Source organism: Corylus avellana, chromosome ca5, assembly GCF_901000735.1.
Source record: "Corylus avellana chromosome ca5, CavTom2PMs-1.0".
Taxonomy (NCBI): domain Eukaryota; kingdom Viridiplantae; phylum Streptophyta; class Magnoliopsida; order Fagales; family Betulaceae; genus Corylus; species Corylus avellana.
In genome coordinates, this window is record NC_081545.1 from 27651856 (window position 1) to 27672451 (window position 20596).

Consider the following 20596-nt stretch of genomic DNA (forward strand, 5'->3'; position numbering starts at 1 on the left):
CTCATAGTAATGTCAATCATATTTATGAAATATATTTTTATTAAAAATTGTGAAAGAATATTCTCATAATGATCATTTGAAAAGTAGGAAATTTTTTAGGAAAAAGATAAAACAGATAAAAGAAACAATAAAAAATAAAATGACTCTCTTAAAAGTGCTGCTACATATAGCATTTTTTTTTTGGCTAATTCAATGTGAGGTTTTTTTACAAATCTGATTAACTATTTTAGATAAAAGTAGCATTTTCTTTTGGCTAATTCAATCAAATATTCATTTTTTTTTTTGTTGGCTAATTCAATGAAGGTTTTTTTTGGAAAATGCTAGGTATTTTTCTAGTATTTTCCTGGTGTCTTCCCAACTGTAATGTGGCTTTTAAAATTATCGTTGAATTTGAGATTATCATTATTGATTTTTAATCTATTGATGATTTTAAAAGCCACATCACAATTGTGAAGATACCAGAAGAACACTAAAAGAACACCTAGCATTTCCTCTTTTTTTACAAATCCGATTAGCCATTTTAGAGAAAGGTACAATTTGAGCCAAATTGTACTTTTATCTAAAATGACTAATCAGATTTGTAAAAAAACCCCACATTGGATTAGCAAAAAAAAAAAAAGAAAAAAGAAAAAGCAAAATGGATATTTTATTTGATTAGCAAAAAAAGAAAAAAAAAATGCTACATGTAGCGGCACTTTTCTCATGAGCTATTTCATTTTTTTTTTTAATTATTTCTATTACCTGTTTTCTCTTTTCCCAAAATTTTCTCTTTCTATTTCTCTTTCACATATTTTTTTTTCCAAAAAATTTTCTTACTGTTTATTTCTCCACATCTTTTTTTGTTTATTTTTTTCCTCAAAGTTGAAAAATAGGATATTTAAGAAAAATACAATCCATATATATATAAATGAAATAAATAAAAATATAGTTAATCAAGTATAGGAGACATTTAAAAATTTATTAGCTAAATTAAATAAAGTGAGTTTTAAAAAGTTATTGCGAAGTTGTAATTAGTGTTTGGCAAAAGCCATGGCCCAGCGGTTGATGTCTTTTTCCGGATGTGAAATTACACTTTTACCCTTAAATTGTTTTTCCCAAAATAGCCAGCGCTGTACTCTTTTCCTCTAACTCCCTCATTTCCTCCATCTCCGTGGCTTCTCCTTCACGAGTCGAGCACCCATTCCTTGCGAAAATAAAGCCTCCCGTTTCACCCCCACCCCCTTCTGAAAAGTTGCGAGCCCAGTCGAGCTATATTCTCTAAATTTGAAAAGAAAAAATCGAAAATGGTGGAGTTTTTAGAATGAGTGGTAGCGGCCAGCGGGGAGGCTAAGGATAGCGAGAGAGCTAGAGAGCTAGAGAGAGAGAGAGAGAGAGCATGGGCGTAAGGCGCAGGATGCAGTTGGCGAGACGTGATTAGGCCGAGCGCAGACGAGAAGCTTAAGAAGAGTGAGGCCTGAGAAGGGCCGAAGCCCAGTCCAAAAAGAAGGAATAATAATTGGGAACGTAACAATCAATCAAAGCGGCAAGCAGAGGTGGAGAAATCCTTGAGCTTTTTTCTCTCTCTCTCTCTCTCTTTTTATTCTTTCAAAGGTTCCATCCATTTTCCGGTGCACCACCACTGGATTACTTGCACCCTTTTCCCTCCCAACTCTCTCTCCTTTGTTTTTTTTTTCTCCGTGTTTTAATAATATAAAATTAATAATAATAGTATTATTATTATTATTATTATTATTATTTTCTTTTTGTAGTTATTCTGAAAGAACATCATGATTATGAATTTGGGCTAAAATCAGACAGAACGAGAGAGAAAGCGATGAAAATGATGGGAGGGTGGAAAATGTTTTCTCCCATTTGAATTGAAAGAGAGAAAAATAGGAGGAGAATTGAGAAAGGAGTGAGATAGGGGGGGTGAGGGTGAGGGTCATCTGGTCAGGTCAAGGTGGTTGGGTGGCCGAGTCTGTAGTGGTGGACGTGGTGGTGCTGGGTCTCCTTCACAGAGACATACTACCATCGTCTTACCTTTTGACTAGATTATCAATAATACTCTGGTAATCATTTACTCATCCACTCTCTTTCTTTGGGGTTTGCTTTTGTGCTCTCGTCTCTGAATTTTGTTCATTTTCTGTGGAAAAATTTCGGAGAGAGGGGCAAAATTGGAAAAATGTGCCAAATGTTTAGTCTGAAAACCGGTCAATGGGGGCCATGGCTTTTGCCAAACGAACCAGGCGTTCTTCCCTGATTTGATTGGCGGAACGCTCTGGTTCTTCCTTTAGTTTCTTTCTTGCGCACTCGAGCGATGCTAACCGACCCGATCCACAACGGGGCTTGAACCCGATTATCAAGATTTCATTTATGCAATAGTAATTAGGAACAAATCTTCCGATCTGAATCTGAAATTCTGTTCAATCTTAACATTTGCTGCTCAAAAAAGCTCTGTCAGGTGCATTCAATCCTTGAGGCCTTTGGTTGGATTCACCAATATGGCCAACGTTGCGACGAACAAAGTGGTAAGTTTCAAATTTGAAGTTCTCAGCGATCGACTTTGTAATTCTTATTAATGGTTGTGTGATCCAAGGAAGTCTGTTTGCTGCTTCTCAAGCAGCTGCAAGCACCATTAGTTCATCAGGAGAACAGTGATGTGATAATCCTAGTCTTGCACGTGTTTGATTTATGTTTCATGTGTGCGTAGGGGCAGTCTTATGGTGAGACAAATGATGCTCAGAAAAATGTATTTGATTTAGGAGCATTTGTTGGGGACTTGACTGTCGAGGAGGATGCGAGCAGGTATGATTGTTCCTTGTGTTGTTGGGTGGATTTGTGCTATTTGTTCATTACTTGGAGGAAGTGATCAATTTGATTTGTCTTTAAATAGATTATTTTCATTTTGTTGTTATGAAGAGACATTTGGTTGCTATGTTGTACAGTGATGATATGTCATTGGAAGGCCTGCAGCAAGAACTGGAAGAATGTAAAAATGATGATGTAAGTACTTTATTTATCAATGCGTCAGGGTGTAATAATTTTATTCTTGCTGCTTATTGAAAAAAAAAAATGGTTTCTTATGTTCTTTTTAGAGGTTTACACATTGATGATCCCCTTCCCACCCCTCTGGCCTCTTTTTTGATGTAGGTAGTTGCAAACATACTGTCGAAAGGGACAACATTAAGGGAGTATACGAAGGGGGTTGAGAACAATTTACGGCAAGTTGAATTGGACTCGATTCAGGTTTGTGGCTTCTAAGCAGATTTTTTTTTTTAATGGCAATCCATAGTTTTAATAATTTGTAGCTACTTGATTTATGATTATAATTTTTTTCTTCTAGGATTTGTTTGATTTATGGTAGCATGAAAATTGTCTTATGTAGCTCATACTACTATGGTGTTCACAGCATACAGTGATTGATGCTTTGTTGCAATAAATCCAGTAATTTTTCATATACAAACTATGGTGTGAAGTGTCTTCTCTTTTATTTTAGGAAGTCTGCTTCTTCAAAATAGGCTGGTTTCCCCACTGCTTTATCATATCATACTGCCAAAGACTATATTGTCGTACAGTTGCATATCTGTATAAATTTTCTTCTTAAGCGACATGCTTTTTGCTATAGTGGTACTTTTGTTTTTTGATAGGTAATCAAGTGACTTTATAAAAAAACATGAGGCGCCCTTAATTACACCGGAAGTATTCACAAGGACACCAAGAAACAAAAGCAAACAAAAAAAAAGAAAAGAAAAAGAGCCCATAAACCCACAAAAACCCACAAAACAAACCCAAAGCCCCACCACAGAAGACCTACACCCTCTTGCGTTTACCATGACTGGAACCCTCATGATAGAACTCTCCAAGTTCTTCAATTCCCTCCTTCCTTTCGACTTAGAAGCACAAACTGACTTCGATGATTCTCCCAATTCTGAGAGAGGTAGGACCATCCCTTACCTAATTGGGGGAGGGGGATCATGAGACAAACCCACGAAAACCTGTGAAAAGGACCCAAACCCCGACAAAAATAGAGAAAGAGAAACGGCTTCATCCACCCCACCCTTCTGGACAGCCTCTGGGGGCAACTCACACGAGATCCAATCCAAGGGCACGGCATGGGGAAAATCACCTAAGGGGAAATGATAATCTTCTTCTTCCTCCTCCTCTCAAAAATTGTCTACCTCCCCATCCATTCGAATGTCCCCATTATCCTTATCAACCAGTGCCGAAGATGGAACCAACACTGTCGGGCTGATAGTCCCTCCCTTACCCAAAACTTCCACAAAAGGCTGAGCCATAGCAGATGTCTTGAGAAACCCCCTCCGGAGAATACCCCTCGCCAGAAGGGAATTCCGAACAACTTTTTTTTTTTTTTTTTTGATAAGAGAATTCCGAACAACTACACTTGCCAGGCCTTAAATAACCTCCAGCGAGGTCTTTGCTACGGTTTGACCAGATGGCTGCAAAGGCGAGCTCAGACCAAAATCCAAAGGACCAGTAGGCGGAGCGCTAGTCATTGTCATTGCCTCGGCAATCAGACTATTGTCCATCTTGGCAAACTTACTGTTCTTCAGCTTTTGGTTGTAGATCTTCAGAGATTTAGGAACCGGCAGTGTTGGGGAGGCCCGCACAGTCGAAACATCAGGAACATCAACACGATTTGGACCCAATACCTCTGGCAAGCTAGCATTGGACCCAAGACCTACCAATGAGAATTGTCCATCCTCCGGAGGATTGTGCTGAACAAAAAGAACCTCGCCGTTAGTCAAGTGACTTTCTTATTGGATGGCTAGTTACTTTTAAAGTCTTTGTTCAAGTCAAGTGACTTGACTTAGAGAAAGAAAGCTGTTAGTGAAGTGTCGGGAGATGCGTACAGTTTCGGCTCTCGAAGAAAAGCTACTTCGATTGTTCTGGGAAGTACTACTTGAAAGTCAAACAATTCGTTGCAAGCAAAGCAGAACAGAAGATAGAGGAAACTGGAACTTTAGCTAGTAGACTACTTTCGTTAGCAACTCTCATTGAGTAGAGAAAATCTCATACCCAATTGAAAAAAAGGTCTTGGAATTGACTTTTAGAAAAAAACTGCTTTTCTGTTAGCACTACAGTTCAAGCAGAACCTCAAGGTCAAGTGCTTACATGAAGAGTATTTCTACCAATTTTCCTGCAACAACTTTCTTTGATTGGTAATATTTTGAATCCAGGATTATCCTATTCCTCCCCACCCTTTTACCAGCTGAAGTGCACTGCTCCATTATGTTTTTATCATTATATAAGACACTTCTTTCATCCCATCGGAACTGGCCAAACAAGCCTACCTTGTAACTCTGCTCTACTTAGTCTTCATCACTGGTGAACAAGAAGAGTTTAAGTAGCCTGAATGGAAGGTGACAGTCATTAGGTGGAGCACTTGGACCCTATGGGCCATGAAGGGTATGTTTAATGACAAACAATTTTTAGGAGGATAGCTTTAAAAACATATACTTTCTGATACTCTTTGGCTATTGTTGTTGATAAGTTAGGAGGATAGCACCATTTTTTTTTTGATAAGTTAAGGTGTTAAGACATTTTAAGCTGTTTTGCTGTGGAGGTTTTGACCAATTTAAAATTGTTATTTTTTTGATTGTTAGATTGTGTTCCGTTACGGGTTCTAAAGCTGACCCAAACTTGCCCTGAAATTTTCAGTTGTTAACTTCAGTTACCATAAATGAAGCTTTGGCCATTGATGTTGCAGACCATCTCATATTATGGATGCTTGGAAGTGTGTACAATCATCTGTATGCACATCAATGAAGGATAAGACTCTTTTGACTTGTTATATTGTTCATCATCCTTGCACTGTTGGTCTTCTATAGCGCTAATCTTAAACTATAGAAACTAGATTTAAATTATTAGCCCTTAAATAGGAATGTGTGATTTGTTTTCAGTCATTGGTTAAATTTTGTTGGTAGAGATACTCTTCAAAATCCTTTTTGAGTACTGTTTTTTTCTTTTTATTTTTCATTTATAATATTCACTGTTTTTAATTCTTTTGGTACTTCTACTTTTGCAGGATTACATAAAAGAAAGCGATAATTTAGTGTCTCTTCATGATCAAATTCGTGAATGTGACAGTATTTTGTCACAGATGGAAACTCTCCTCAGCGGATTTCAAGTATGTTTGCCCTTGCTTGGCAATAAGCAAGTGTTTCCTTGCTTGCAGCTTCAGTGAGACTTTTTTTATACTGATAGAAAGGTTTTTCAAGTATTTTTGTTGGAAATGCACAAGTTGCCCCTCTCTAATAACAACATATTGGCTGAAAGCATGTGATCATAGAAAAATTCTAGTGAATGTTTGCTCCCCTGAAATTCTTTAGTATCACTCTGTCCATTAACAACAATCAGAATTCATGATACTCCTACACACCCGTTTGGGTTGATCTTGATGATCTTTGCTTAAAGAGCTGGTAATCCATTGTCTTATTGATGGGGATAAGACCATAATTCCTTTTAGAATCATACTATGTCTATAAAATCCAAATGCAGATATAGGCATGAGCTGGTTGTTTCTCTGGGCTCCTTCCCACAATCAATTTCTGGGCATTGCAATTATATAAGTAGCACCACTTCAGTCCGATATGCCTGGAATCATAATCATAATCAGTTAACTGGTGGGATATATTAAAGATCCATTTAGAAAGTCTGGATGCTTTTTACAAGTGGCCGATTTATAAGCTGTATAAAAAACAGAGCACTGATTATAGGCACCGACTCTACTTTTCTATTGCTTTCAGGATGTCTTTAAAAGTTTGGTCATGATTTTCCTACAGCCATTTGATTATAATGATACTGGTTTCATTTCAGCTGTGGTATGAGTAACTAAGAAGATATGAAACCCAGACGTTAGATGCATTTCAAATGATATAGGCTTTCTCTGTTTACATACCTTGTTTGACATTGATTCTTTCACAATTATTTGTTATTTTAATGTTTTTGTTTCTTATACTTGTCTGTTCTTTTCTTTGATTGGTTTTCTTTTAGTAAAACCCAAGGGTTTGCATTTTTTTCTCACACTTTTCAATGGTGTTGTTCTTTGACACTTCCAGTCTGAAATTGGTTCCATAAGTTCAGATATAAAAATCCTCCAGGAGAAGTCTATGGATATGGGTCTGAAGCTTAAGAATCGCAAGGTATCATTGTTTTTATCAGAAGCTATGCTTCATTGTTTGGTTGGAGTTTAAATTTTGAGTACTGCAAACAGGGTTTGTGGATCTCATTAGATGTTAATAGTGCTTATCATCTTGTGATGTACGAAATATGATTGTTTATGTTCTTTAAACAGGTGGCAGAATCAAGTTTGGCAAAATTTGTTGAAGACATTATAGTCCCTCCAAGGATGGTTGACATAATTGTTGATGGAGAGGTATCCCTGGTTTTTGTATAATGTGCTTTTCTGTGTTCATGTGATAATTGATATTACTACTTGTTTTTATCCAATTTTTTTTTTTATTTTTTTGATATTACTACTTGTTTGTCTTAGTTTTGCAACTTGCTCACATGTGGTCTCATTCCTAAATGACTCTTGTTTATATGTCTTTTTTACAAATCAAAGAGTTTCATTGATTCACCTAGCCAAAAGGATTATCAGGGCCCTGCTATTATTATTATTATTTTTTTGATAATTAGGCCCTGGTATTATTAATGTCTGGTGATTGAATTATGATAAAAATATTGATACAGGTAATTTGAGAGAAGTCTATAATGTGTGTTTTGTCTATTTTTACAGTCGCCTTAATTAGAAAGCTCCTTTCTGAACCTGTTGCTAAAATTATACACTTTTATTATTATACTAATCGTGTCAAGCCATAGTTGGATTAAGCTCTTTTAGGTTTGATCTATGTCCTTGTCATGTTCTTGTAAGACTTGCTAGATTGGTTTGAGTGAAAATTTCATTCTAGGGAAATGTGTTTTAGTTTAAATGATTAATTGTTGCTTATAGTTTTTTTTTTTCTGTCCCCTCCACCGTACTGTTTTAACATATTAATCATGGTATCTAGGACATTGTAGCTTGATACTGGAAAGGTTCTGGCATCCCCTTCATTTTCTATCTGTCTTTTTAATCCAGAATATTGACATGGCTGGCCAGTTGATATGTAGTTGTTGCAACATCTTCTATATATATTTATGTGTGTGTATGTGCATGTATCAAACGTATAGTAGTTGAAGTGATCAATTGTTGCTTGTAGTTCCCTCTCCTCCCTTCTTCTTGTAAGGATTTAATCATTGCATGAGGAGATTTCGTTGCTTTTGATTGTGGAAATATCCAGGCATCCCCTTCACTTTCTATCCATCTGTTTAACCCTTGCTATTGACATGGTTGGCAAGATTTTTCTAGTTGTTGCAGCAACATCTTCTACGTGTGCGTGTTTGCACTCGCGCATACACACATTTTGGTTCTTAGAACGGCACTTGCTATATGTTTTATGCTCATGTACTTGATTTAGCGCTGTTCCAACATTGTAGCTTAGAGTTGATTTGTCAACTATTATATGTAGGCCTTATCTGTAACAGAATCGAGCTACATCACACCTTATCTGTAACAGAATGGAGTTACATCACATGTCCTTGAATGTACATGCTGCACAGCCCATGTTGCTTCCTGGGCAACTTGGTGATTTGGGACTTTTTGTGATCCTTTTCTTCCATTGCTGTTAACATACTTGCAGTGGAATTTTTGTCCAGGTCAATGATGAATATATGAGAACCCTCGAGATTCTAAGTAAGAAGCTGAAGTTTGTAGACGTTGATCCTATGGTCAAAGCTTCAAAAGCTCTAAAAGATGTTCAACCTGAGCTAGAAAAACTACGGCAGAAAGCAGTTTCAAAGGTTATTGACTAGAATTTCCAGATGCATTGGCTGATGATGATTAATTGGTATCTTGTGTTAATTTACATTTTACATCTACCAAAGTATCAATGTGACTATTTGATCCTCTCTACAATGTCATGAACATATAATATACACTAATCTGTAACTGCTGTGTGGTTAATGCTCATGCAGATACTTGTATATGGATGATTGCTTTCGTAGATTCGTTAGTATCAATTAGTAATAGCAGTCTTGTTTTTGTCAAAAGAAGAAAAATAGAAGTAATAGCCATCCGTAGCGTTGATAAGACTGAATTACTTATAAAAAAAAAAAATGCCATCTGTAGTGGCAATTGTTTGAAGCTAAGACTCCTTGGTGACCCCAGGGCATGGTTGACATGCTGTTCTTATTTTTTATGATCATAAATGTTACTACTAGTTTTATTAGTAGTGGTAGTGCTATTATTGTTACGATAGTGATCTTGATGCGAGTATCAATTAGGGTAGTGAATGACGTCTATTGATAATTTAATGGTAACACATTTCTAAACTTGATTGGTACTGTATTAGACATTTGAACAATATTTGTCTTTTTGCAGGTGTTTGATTTCATAGTTCAGAAGCTTTATGCGCTGAGAAAACCCAAAACAAATATCCAGATCCTTCAACAAAATGTTCTTTTAAAGTACAAGTAAGTAGTGCCTGAATAACTTTCTTAGTTCTAAAGGCACATGCCCAACACGTAGAATATTTAATAGAAATGGGGGGTGGATGACAGAGTCTAGGTTCGAACTCAAGACCTTTGACTTTGATATTATATTAAATCACCACTTGTCCCAAAAGCTTAAGCTTATAGGAAGAGATAAATTTAATCATTTAATTAACTACTTTAACATGGCATCAGGTTGTGTTTGTTCTTTCTGTCATTTTTTATTTATTTATTTATTTTAAGTATTTGGCTTATGAGTCTATCACAATTAAGTAGTTATTGTTTATTAGATCTAACTTGCGAGTAGAACTTTTTAGTTTCTTATCTTGTTTAGCATTCTTTCCATTGACCATTAACTATTCACAAGAGATGAATTCTTCTAGCACATACATCTTTATATTTTCCCTTTTGAGCCTTGTTTGGGAAAACTACATCATATCTTGATTGTTTCCTATGGGTTGCTGATTAGAGAAACTTGACTTCACATATATAAGGGCCAGTTGTCTGTGTGTATTCTTTTGCCTTGATCATGAGGTTGAGAGCTGATCAAATGCGGTCACTGTTGAGGCAGTTGTTGTGCTGTTCTAAGAAAGTTCATGGTAGTTACATAGTTTTTTGTACATCCCCAGCATTCATTCAGGTATCTGTACATGTTACTAGCTAAAACTGCAAAACAGTTTTTTTTTTTTTGTGCAACTCAGTTTAGTATCTATGTTGGAAAAGAGAGCTATAGATCCAAGTAGGACAGTATTATTAGTTCATTGGACATGAATTGTTTGAGTTATTTTTACATTGCCATTATGCTTGCAATCATTCCGCATTACTTTGTCCATAGGATGTTTATGCTATCAAACAGTAAGGAGCAATTCCACCCATATCTACTTCTGTATTTTTATATCATATAATTTTTTTGGTTCCTTTTTTTCTTTTCAGTTCAATGTGGTATGGTAATATAGAATATGGAACATGATCATGTAGGTATGTAGTTTCCTTCCTCAAAGAACATGGCAATGAAGTATATACTGAGGTCCGTGGAGCATATATGGACACAATGAACAAGGTGAATCCTGTCGATTCGATTATCTATCTTTTAAATTAACTTTTTCAGGACTAGGACTAAAATTTTCATCTATGCAATTCTATTTTTATGACTTGGGAGTGGTCACTTTTTCTTAATACAGTTAGCTTCAATTTTATCTTTTTGGTTATTTTCTCATTCTACTTTGAAGGAGAGGAGTGAACTCTTTAGACATGGGTTGTTGGGAGAGAGAGAGAGAGAGAGAGAGAGGGTTATCATTTGGAAAGAGCACAGACAGAAAGATGACATGCAAAATATTCAGGCACTCAACTTCCATAGTTTAGCTCTATTTGAGTACATTGCTTCATACTTATAAACTAGAACTTGACAGGTGAAAACCTCCTTCAATATTAAATCCTTATCAAACTCCAGTTTGCCACAATAAATTACCTGATAAATCCAACCATCTTAAAACCCAACAAAGCACTCTTAAGATTCTTGAAAGCTTCTAGGAATGGGTGGTTCTGCCGTTCTGTATAAAAGACCAAAAACTTTTAGGCTGAGGAACCAACATAAAATACAATTTTTTCTTTTCACCCTCAAATCCTTGTGGTTTGATCTTACAAGCCACGCAGACCATGCCCCCATTGAATGTTGCATGGCACCCCCACCCAAAAAAAAGAGGGGAAAACCAAATTGCCAACACCGAAATTCAGTCAGAGATCAGTGACTAAACCCCTTCATACCTCATCATAGTGATAGACTCTTTTGGTTAAAATTTAGTCATCAAAGTAACTGAAAGCTTCTTACATATCTGTTGCAAGCTTGCAGTTCACCTCTATCTGGAGTAGAAGTATCTCTATTATATTCGACCTAAAGAAGGATTAGCTTACTGGGAAACTTTTATTCTTCACATCTCTTTTGTGTATGTAGGAAAAGCTTTTTACATATCTATTGCAAGCTTGCAGTTCACCGATATCTGGAGTACAAGTATCTCTATTATATTTGACATAAAGAAGGATTCACGTACTAGGAAACTTTTATTCTTCACATCTCTTATGCATATGTTGGGAATGCTTCAGAAACAACACTGGCTTCATTTTCGTTCTCACCAGATATTGATTCGTGAACTTATGTCTTAGAAATCCGAAGAAGAATAAAAATCCTCTCTTTTATGCTTCCTTACTGTGATTGCAAATCATAGTTCTGTATATGATATTGGTGGTAGTTTGGCAACTAGTGCTTGATTACTCTCTGTAGAGTGTACAATATCAGAACATCTGGCTTGGATGTAAACTTAATACATAAAGGATTGTGAAGAGTTCTCTAGTGTCCATACTACATATCTAACATGTACGGATGTATCAAAGAGCTTTCACACAGTACCACTTACTGTCAACCTGTATTATTGTTCATGTCACCCACTACTTTAGGTATCTGAAGGACCTTTTTGTTAAAGGTTTTAGGGTTTAATTCTCACTGTAAGGTCTTTTCTTCTTCTTCTTCTTCTTCTTTTTTTTTTTTTTTTGTTTTTTTTCTGTAAGTGAGGCCTATCATTATCTGCAGAAGAAAGTTATTTGGTAGACTATTTAAGCTTAGCTCAATCTCAAATCTATACTCCACTGATTAATGATGCTCAAGCAAAGTCAAGCTGGGCTCCCTTCAGTTTGTCAAGGCTAATGGGTTTCTCTTGTAACTTGTCCCTTTATGGATGACTTTAACAGTTTAGGTGTTGAAAGCATTTGATGTGATAGGTAGCTCTGTGGTAGCCTGGCATCTACAGAGAACATGCCTGTAATGCTACACCTAATAACCTGTCGCTACCATGGAAGTTTCTAATGGTGGATGTGCTTTGGAGATTGAATTTTTTCTAGGTCATCCTAAATATGTTGAAACCTAGCTATTCCAATCGCTATGTGAATTTGTTTTGAGTATCAAGTCTTAACAGCTAATTCAGTTTTTCATATATTAAAGGAATCACCATAGTTTATCTTATATACCTTGGTGTGGATATTTTTGAAGAGTATTGAAGTGCAACTGCATGTTTTGCAGGTCTTAAGTGCACATTTCCGTGCTTATATTCTGGCTCTGGAGAAACTACAGTTGGATATAGCTACATCTAGCGATTTGATTGGTGTGGAGACACGAAGCAGTAGTCTCTTTTTAAGAGGAAGGGAACCGCTAAAGAACCGGTCTGCTGTTTTTGCACTGGGGGAGAGGATAAAAATTTTGAAGGTTTTTTTTAATTTTTTTTTTTTTTTATTAATATTTCCCTGCTAGCTGTGAAATATGGTTTGCTTTGGTAAATTTGTGCTGAAGTAATGCATGTACTTTATCTTCTCAACCACCCAGTTAAATTTCAATTGTAACTCTTTGGCTGCTTTACGAAAGGCTTGTTCAGTAAATTAACGTTAATTTATTGCTTTCCTTAGTTTATGTTATTACATCCATACCCATAATATTATATTAGCTGAATTTAGGTTATTCTCAATAATGTTTTCTCCTCTTCCCATTAATTTTACTCTTGTTTGCTAAAAAATATTCATATTAGTCTTACATAACTGAAGTTAAAGTGCAAACTTTTGTCTAGTATTTCATAATTTATAGTAAATTTTTCAAAAGCTTAGACAAATGTATTGTACTTTTGACATGGCTTGTAGAAAAGTCAGTTATGTGCTAGTGTATCTATGGTTGATTCTCTCTCTCTCTCTCTCTCTCTCTCTCTCTCTCTAATGTTCTTAGTAAAACTTGATTTTACTTGCAAATCTGTATATGTACTCTACAGTTTGGGCTCACTGTTTCTGTGTGTATTTTTGTTTAACCAGGTTATAATGTATTTGTTTGGGTTGTGCACGAGAAATTGTCATTTTTAATCTTACTAAATTCTTTTTTTGGGTGAATTATCTACTAGTTAAGTGACCGAGGTAGGTTAGTGTTGGCTGCTAATAGACTGTTAAGAGTGTGGAATAAGCTTTATACACCTACCAATGCCAGCTCTACTGCCATGAAGCTTTTTTTCTGAGCCATCAATTTTCTTCCCCTATGTTTGCTGTGTTAACTAGGTTTCATCAAAATAATCATCTCTGACTTGAATCTTGTAAGATTTGTATATGTTATTGATTTCTTCTTTGAGCATCTTAGGTATTTGAGTTTGGTTGGAGATTGGACTATTTTAAACAAAATATTGCCTCCTTAGCTTTTGGTTTCTTTGATTTCAGTGATCAAATGATGAATTTCATTTTTCCTAAACATGCTAATTAAAAATGTCATAGCATGACAAAATTTTAAAAGAGAAAGGAAATGTGTTTGCAACGTATTAAGTCTCTGCATTTCTTTATCAGTTTCAATAAAATAATCATTTAAGGCCTAATTCTGGTTCTGAAAGAGAAACGATATGCATGATGTATATTTTTTTGTGCATTTTGGAACATGTTTCTTATCCTATCTCATACTTTCATTTGCTTTTACAACTTGGTACATTAATATCTGTAAAAGATGACGAGTAGGTGCAGAACTTGTAAAATAATTACATTTTTTTTTGTCATTATTTTCAATTTATAAATGCATTTACGATAGTTTTGATTAGATGCTGTAATTTCATTGCTTGCTGATGCCATGGTTGGAAATTATCAGGAAATTGATGAACCTGCTTTAATACCGCATATAGCGGAAGCCAGCTCCAGCAAGTATCCTTATGAGGTCCTCTTCAGGAGTTTGCACAAGCTGCTTATGGACACTGCTACTTCTGAGTACTGTGGAGTTTGATCAGCCCCTTCATGCTGCTTTCTAAATGATGATTGTTAGTCCTGTAGTGATGATAAGCATTTTGACATTTTTCTGTCATCTGCAGGTATAATTTTTGTGATGATTTCTTTGGTGAGGAGTCCATATTTTACGAAATTTTTGCAGGTAACTTTGATGTAAAATACAAAGGTTTTGACTTTTCTCATCAAATTTTATTTGGCATTCAACTTATCCCAAAAAACAAAATGGTAGTCTATGGGATGACTTTTGTTGGGCTCGTATTGCCACTGTTTTTTGAGTAATTCTTAAAGTCCCTCCAAGAATGATGTGGTTCTTAAAATTACCATTTGATCAATCCAATAACGATCAATCACAAGTCCAATGGTGATTTTAAGAGCTACATCATTCTTGGAGGAACACAAGAGTGGCACAAGAAGGACTTGTAGCATTACTCATGTTTTTCACTAGTATTGTATTTACTTCAGAAGCTTCATATGAATTCATGAGCGCTGGAAACTGAAAAAACAAAAACAAATACCTGTACTTGGGAAAGTACATGGCATTGAAGGTCTTATCTTATTTTTGTTGTTTAAAGCAATTGGATAGATCAGTGATTTGTCATGTGCTCTTTGAAATTATCAGGTCCATTTGCTGTCATTGATGAACACTTCAATTCAATACTTCCAAATTGTTATGATGCTATTGGCCTAATGCTCATGATTGGGATAATACGTCAGCACCAGGTAATGTTCTGACCTTCTGTTGTGATTTTTTTTTTCTTTCTTTTTTGTCTTTTTGGGGTTCCGCGGGGGGGTGGGGGTGGTGTTTAGATTGTTTGAAGTTGTATTTTGACTGTACCATGAGTCCTTAAAACTGAAATATATAGTTGCTGGACGTTCAGGTTGCTCGCTGTCACTTTTTTTTTTCCCGCCAAATTCACGATCTAAAATGATGATTCCAAGTGAAGAACGTATAAAAAGGAGAAAATCAAGAGTTGTTGGGTGGATACTGAATTCGATGCCTGTTCTACTTGTTTGTTACTGGTGTTGTGTCATTGTATAACATTTGCCTTTTGTACTGTGGATGCTGAAACACTCTTCGTGTATCTGCATTCTGGATGCTGTACTTTCATTAGTTAAGTAAAGTTCATTTCGTTGTCTGACTATAGGCCGAGAATTTCAGTATTCCTTCGCACAACAAATTCTTATTATTCTATCTGATGGTTCAGTTGGTTGGCTGTCAAGAATCTTGGTGTCTGCATTTCTGTTCTTCATCTGTTTGAGTTAAGCTTACCCCATATTTAATTTCTTTTGTAATAGTTGGAATATATGGTGCACAATCTGAAATCACAAATTATATATTCATAATATGTTTGAGAAAATGTACACATACATATTAATTCTTCTATCCAAGAAAATAAGAATCATTTTAAGCATCCCTCTGATATGGGTATGTTTGCTAGGTGAAAAGAATCCTCGAAAGAATTGTTGCGCATTATGGTTGACCTGAGAGGGAAATCAAATACTCAAGAGGCAAATATATTTTAAGAGTTATTTTGAAGGCAAAATATAACCCTATCATAAAATATATTTTTTCAAAAATATTTCAGCTGGTCTTAGATGTAGCGTTTTGATTTTTTGCAGTGTCCAATTCAATCATCTCTGTGATCACTGAAACTGTGTTGAATACTGGTTATAGTTAATCTGTTGCTGGCATTGTTTTCCTTTTCAGCTCATAATGTCTCGGCGGCGAATTCCATGCTTGGATTTATATTTGGACAAGGTCTGTATTATTTAATATTGTGTTTATCATTTGAGCTGCCTGGTGATGATATAAATTTTGGCCTACAAATGAATTGGTACAAGATTTATAATTTCAAATCTCCTTTGTTCTTTAGAAACAAAGTGTTTATACTTAATAGATAGAATTCTTCTGTGAACACGCGAAGAGCTTATCATGATACAAGAGGAAGAAAATATCGTTCAAATAGCATCTTAAATTCGCTGGTTAAGAAATCATTTGGTGCATGTTAATTTACCTAGCCAAAGAAATAAAAAACAATTAACATTTTTTCTGCATCCTTGTCTACCTGTATTTCTTCTGGCATTGCTTCTAAGCAAGGTAGACAGCCGTCCTTTCCATAGCAGCATGTTGTTCTTTCTTGTTCTGGAAAGAGGTTCATCTATCTATTCATAGGAAAAACCTTAATTGCGGTAATAGGTTAAAATTCTATTTCATCCAATCATAAATGTCCTTGTAACCTAAAGAGGTTACTTTCTTCAGCAATTCACCTCTAGGACTCTTGCAGGAAATATACTCCTATAAAAAAGAAAGGAAAAAAAAAAAAAAAACACTTCCTTTTGATAAACACAAACTGTTCATAGATTGAATTTTTTCTGGTATCAGAGTTTTACCCACCAATGGCGATGTTGGACCATGTCTTCTCACTGCTGGCGTGTAACACTCTGCAGATAGACCAAAACACGGCTTGTTATTGCCTAGGGAGCTTGTTTTCAAACTTCAGAGCTGCACATTATCTGGAATGGACAGATCTGTTTTAAGAGACCATTTGGCTGCACACCAGGCTGCCTGATTGGTCCATTTCCTTTTTTTTTTTTTTAATTATTATTTTATAATTTTCAAACATGGAGGCCCTCATGGCATTGACAGAAATTGGTTCTATTGTTGTCACCCTTACAAAATACTTGTAGTCCCTTTTTTAGAAAAAGACGATAAATTTGAAAGTGATGGAACTCAATTGCTGATTGACTAGAATTTGTTTCTAATTCAATGTGACGACTTTGGTTTTGCTAAGTTCTCCCCCCAACCCAATTACTGATCCTTAACAGGGATTCCAATCTGTAAGGGACTATCATTTTTACTCTCTATAACTTGTAACTTACCTAATTTGTCCTCATTGTTTTGCTTGTGCATACTATTCTCCATTATCTATAGATGCTATCTAGAAAATTTAGAATCTCAATATGAAGTATTCAAAATGGACAGCTATAGTGGGACATCCAGAAAAAGGAAAGGAGGACCAGCAAAAAGGATTGAAGGAATATATAATTATTAAATTCTTCTGGAGCTGTCATGGATTTTTGCACCTTAAAATGCAGACTAATTCTTTTAACTAAATTTGAGCAGGTCAATATTTCCCTATGGCCTCGTTTCAAGATGGTATTTGATATGCATCTCAGCAGCCTGCGCAATGCAAACGTAAGGACGTTATGGGAAGACGATGTTCATCCTCACTACGTAATGAGGCGGTATGCTGAATTCACAGCTTCACTAATCCGCCTTAATGTTGAATATGGAGATGGGCAGGTTAGACATAGGGATCTTAAGTCATAAAATGCTTATATGTTTGATTTCATATTGAGATCAGTTTCTCAAAATATGCATTCCCTCAATATTGCAGCTTGAGTTGAATTTGGAACGACTGAGAATGGCTGTTGATGACTTGCTTATGAAGCTTGCAAAAATGTTTCCAAAAACGAAACTACAAATTGTGTTTCTGATAAACAACTACGATATGACAATTTCTGTTCTAAAGGTAAGAATTAGTATTTGATTCTTCTCTGGAAAATGAACTATACTTCAATGTGAAGGTGGAACTTGGTGCTGGGAAAGAAATTTTTATAGGGCAAGTTCCTTTTTATCCAAAAGAAATCTTGGACAAGTTTTGCTTTAGTTATAATGCCTTTTAGATGGGCAGCATATTCACTTATATTTGTTGCTCAAGAATTTTGCAGTGTCCTCGGCCTTCAGCCACTGTGGTATTTAATATGTTCATCACTTTGATTTCAGGAAGCTGCTCCAGAAGGTGGGAAAATTCAAATGCACTTTGAGGAACTGCTGAAGAGCAACACAACATTATTTGTGGTAACTGTCTACCAGTAGCTTTTAGACCTCGATTATACGCACAAAAGAAAAAATTTCAGTGTTGATCCTGAAACTAAATAATTGCGCCCAAGGTTGCTATCCAAACATCTTTTTTGTTTTTGTTTGAAAAAAAACCCATCTTTTTATTAAGAGTTTTAGCAAAACCTACTGACAAACAGTATGAAAACACTCAAAAGGCCTATTATGAAGATTGAATTACTGTCCCTTAATGCTCTTCTATTACCCCTTTGGGCACTTTTGCCTTTTAATGCCTTTTGGTTTCTTTGCATATTTTTTTTAAGTTTCTCTACTTCTCCTTGCAGGAAGAACTGCTACTAGAGCATTTCAGTGATATAATAAAGTTTGTAAAGACCCGAGCGTGTAAGTATTTAAACAACCATGGTTGCAAAGTCTCAATATTTTGTATATTATTTAAGAAAATGGGCTCATTTTGCAAGTTGTTATTCAGCGGAGGACCCAAGTTCTAGTTCTGAGAAGGCCATAACTGTCGCTGAAGTGGAGCCACTTGTGAAGGACTTTGCGAGCAGATGGAAAGCCGCAATAGAACTGATGCACAAAGATGTCATAACTTCTTTCAGCAGCTTGCTTTGTGGTATGGAAATTTTGAGGGCTGCGTTGACTCAGCTGTTGCTATATTATACCAGGCTCTCGGATTGCATAAAGAGGATTGTCGGTGGATCTGCACTGAACAAGGATCTGGTGTCCATATCTTCAATCATGTATGAAATTAGGAAATACTCGAGGACCTTCTAAATCACTCAGGTTGGGAAATTTTCGCTCTCTTCCCACACGTGTGCACACACGCACACTCCAACACACGTGGGAAAGAGGTTAATTTATTTAAAGAGGTTTTGCTTTGGAGTCTTGTCGGTTTCAGTGCTGGGGCTCTCGAGTCTTTGTTTCTTGCTTTAGGAGATCACTTCTGAAGCAGATCTCCCGAGGATTTGGTTTCGTCCATTCAACTTGTGCGTTTAAAGTGCTATACATGACAGGCTTTTTGTTGGCTTTGAGTTAATAAATTATTTATCAATTTCATTATTTTTTAGAGGGACTCCTTCAATTGATACAAGCCGAGCGTCCATTTCTAAATGAGCTCGAATCCTTATGCAAATATTGAACCTATTAAATAATTGACCTCAGTATGTGTGACGGCTATTGCTTCTTTTGCTAGACTTGTTCTACTTTTGTAGCACTTCTAATACATAATTGTCACGTCGCATTGGGATGGTTTTTTTTCGTTTAATCTATTTATTTATTTTTACTATCTCTCTCTCTCTCTCTCTCTCTCTATATATATATAGTTTTAGGATATGTTATTTTACAATTTTATTCAACTAGTAGGAATTTCATTTTTTTTCCGCTTAACGTCACATAATGCAAGTTATCACGTTTGGGGATTTTTTTTTTTACTTGAGCGAAGGGTCATCAAATCTCATAATGTCATTGAGGGATCAATTATCTCTCTCCCTCACTTTACATTGGGAAACTAGTCGTTCATTGGCTCGTTAAGAAATAAGGCTAGCTATCCGTTCTTCTTTGATTGGCTACCCAAACGAAGAGTGATTTAAGGTACATGACCACATATTAGACAATTGCCCAAATGTAATTTGATTTAGGGTGCATGGCTTCATTTCGACCAATTGCCCAACATAATCTGATATAAGGTAACATGACTATATATTGACCAATTTTCCACTACAATCTGATATGAGCTACATGACCATATACTATCCAATTATCCACTATAATGTAATATGGGGTACATAGTTATATATTGACCAAATTATTCAATATAATTTGATCTGAAGTACATGACCTAGCTAACTGCCCAATGTAATCTACTATGGGGTACCAATTGTTTAATATAATTTGATTTGGGGAACATGACCATGCACTTACCATTTGTCTGATATACTTTGATTTAGATACATGACCATATACTGATCAATTTCCCGATATAATATAATACAAGGTACATGACCCTATATTGACCAATTGCCTAATATAATCTAATACCAAATACATTACCAAATACTAGCCGATTATCCAATATAACCTGACACGGGGTACATGACAATATATTGGCCAATTGCTTGATATAATCTATGCGTCAACTGTATGCAACTTAATGTATGCCATTGTTTGTATGAGGTCGGACATTTCTCATGCAATGGGAATTGACAGCAAATTTATGAGCAATTCGGGCAAGCAGGATGGGAAGCTGTCAAGTGGATTCTAAGGTACTACAGATTCAACACTATGTTATGTTAAGTCAGATTTGGTAGGAGACATTGACAGTTTCAGGAAGAGCACTACAGAGTATATATGTGTTTATGTTGGATATAATGTAGCAGTCAATTGGGTGTCTCAATTTTATTTTTTATTTTTCTATTCAATTGG

The 20596-nt window shown here is 35.7% G+C and overlaps 1 protein-coding gene across 6 annotated transcripts; it reads left to right on the forward strand.

Moving 5' to 3' along the window:
- Positions 1-1154: 1154 nt before the first annotated feature.
- Positions 1155-19241, forward strand: LOC132180456 (vacuolar protein sorting-associated protein 52 A-like). 6 transcript variants are annotated; one of them, XM_059593288.1, is made up of 21 exons: positions 1155-1532; positions 2432-2507; positions 2690-2784; positions 2925-2982; positions 3130-3225; positions 6026-6127; positions 7059-7142; positions 7295-7375; positions 8695-8838; positions 9419-9510; positions 10507-10588; positions 12599-12781; positions 14180-14295; positions 14397-14455; positions 14933-15033; positions 16022-16072; positions 17438-17617; positions 17712-17846; positions 18101-18175; positions 18499-18556; positions 18645-19241. In XM_059593288.1, the coding sequence occupies exons 2-21, from the start codon at positions 2481-2483 to the stop codon at positions 18947-18949; spliced, it is 2124 nt and encodes a 707-aa protein (XP_059449271.1). In that variant the 5' UTR covers positions 1155-1532; positions 2432-2480; the 3' UTR covers positions 18950-19241. The 6 variants fall into 6 exon arrangements, with proteins under 6 accessions (XP_059449271.1, XP_059449272.1, XP_059449274.1 ...); XM_059593289.1 differs by having other exon boundaries at positions 2441-2507; XM_059593291.1 differs by having other exon boundaries at positions 2441-2507; positions 2696-2784.
- The last annotated feature ends 1355 nt before the right edge of the window (positions 19242-20596 follow it).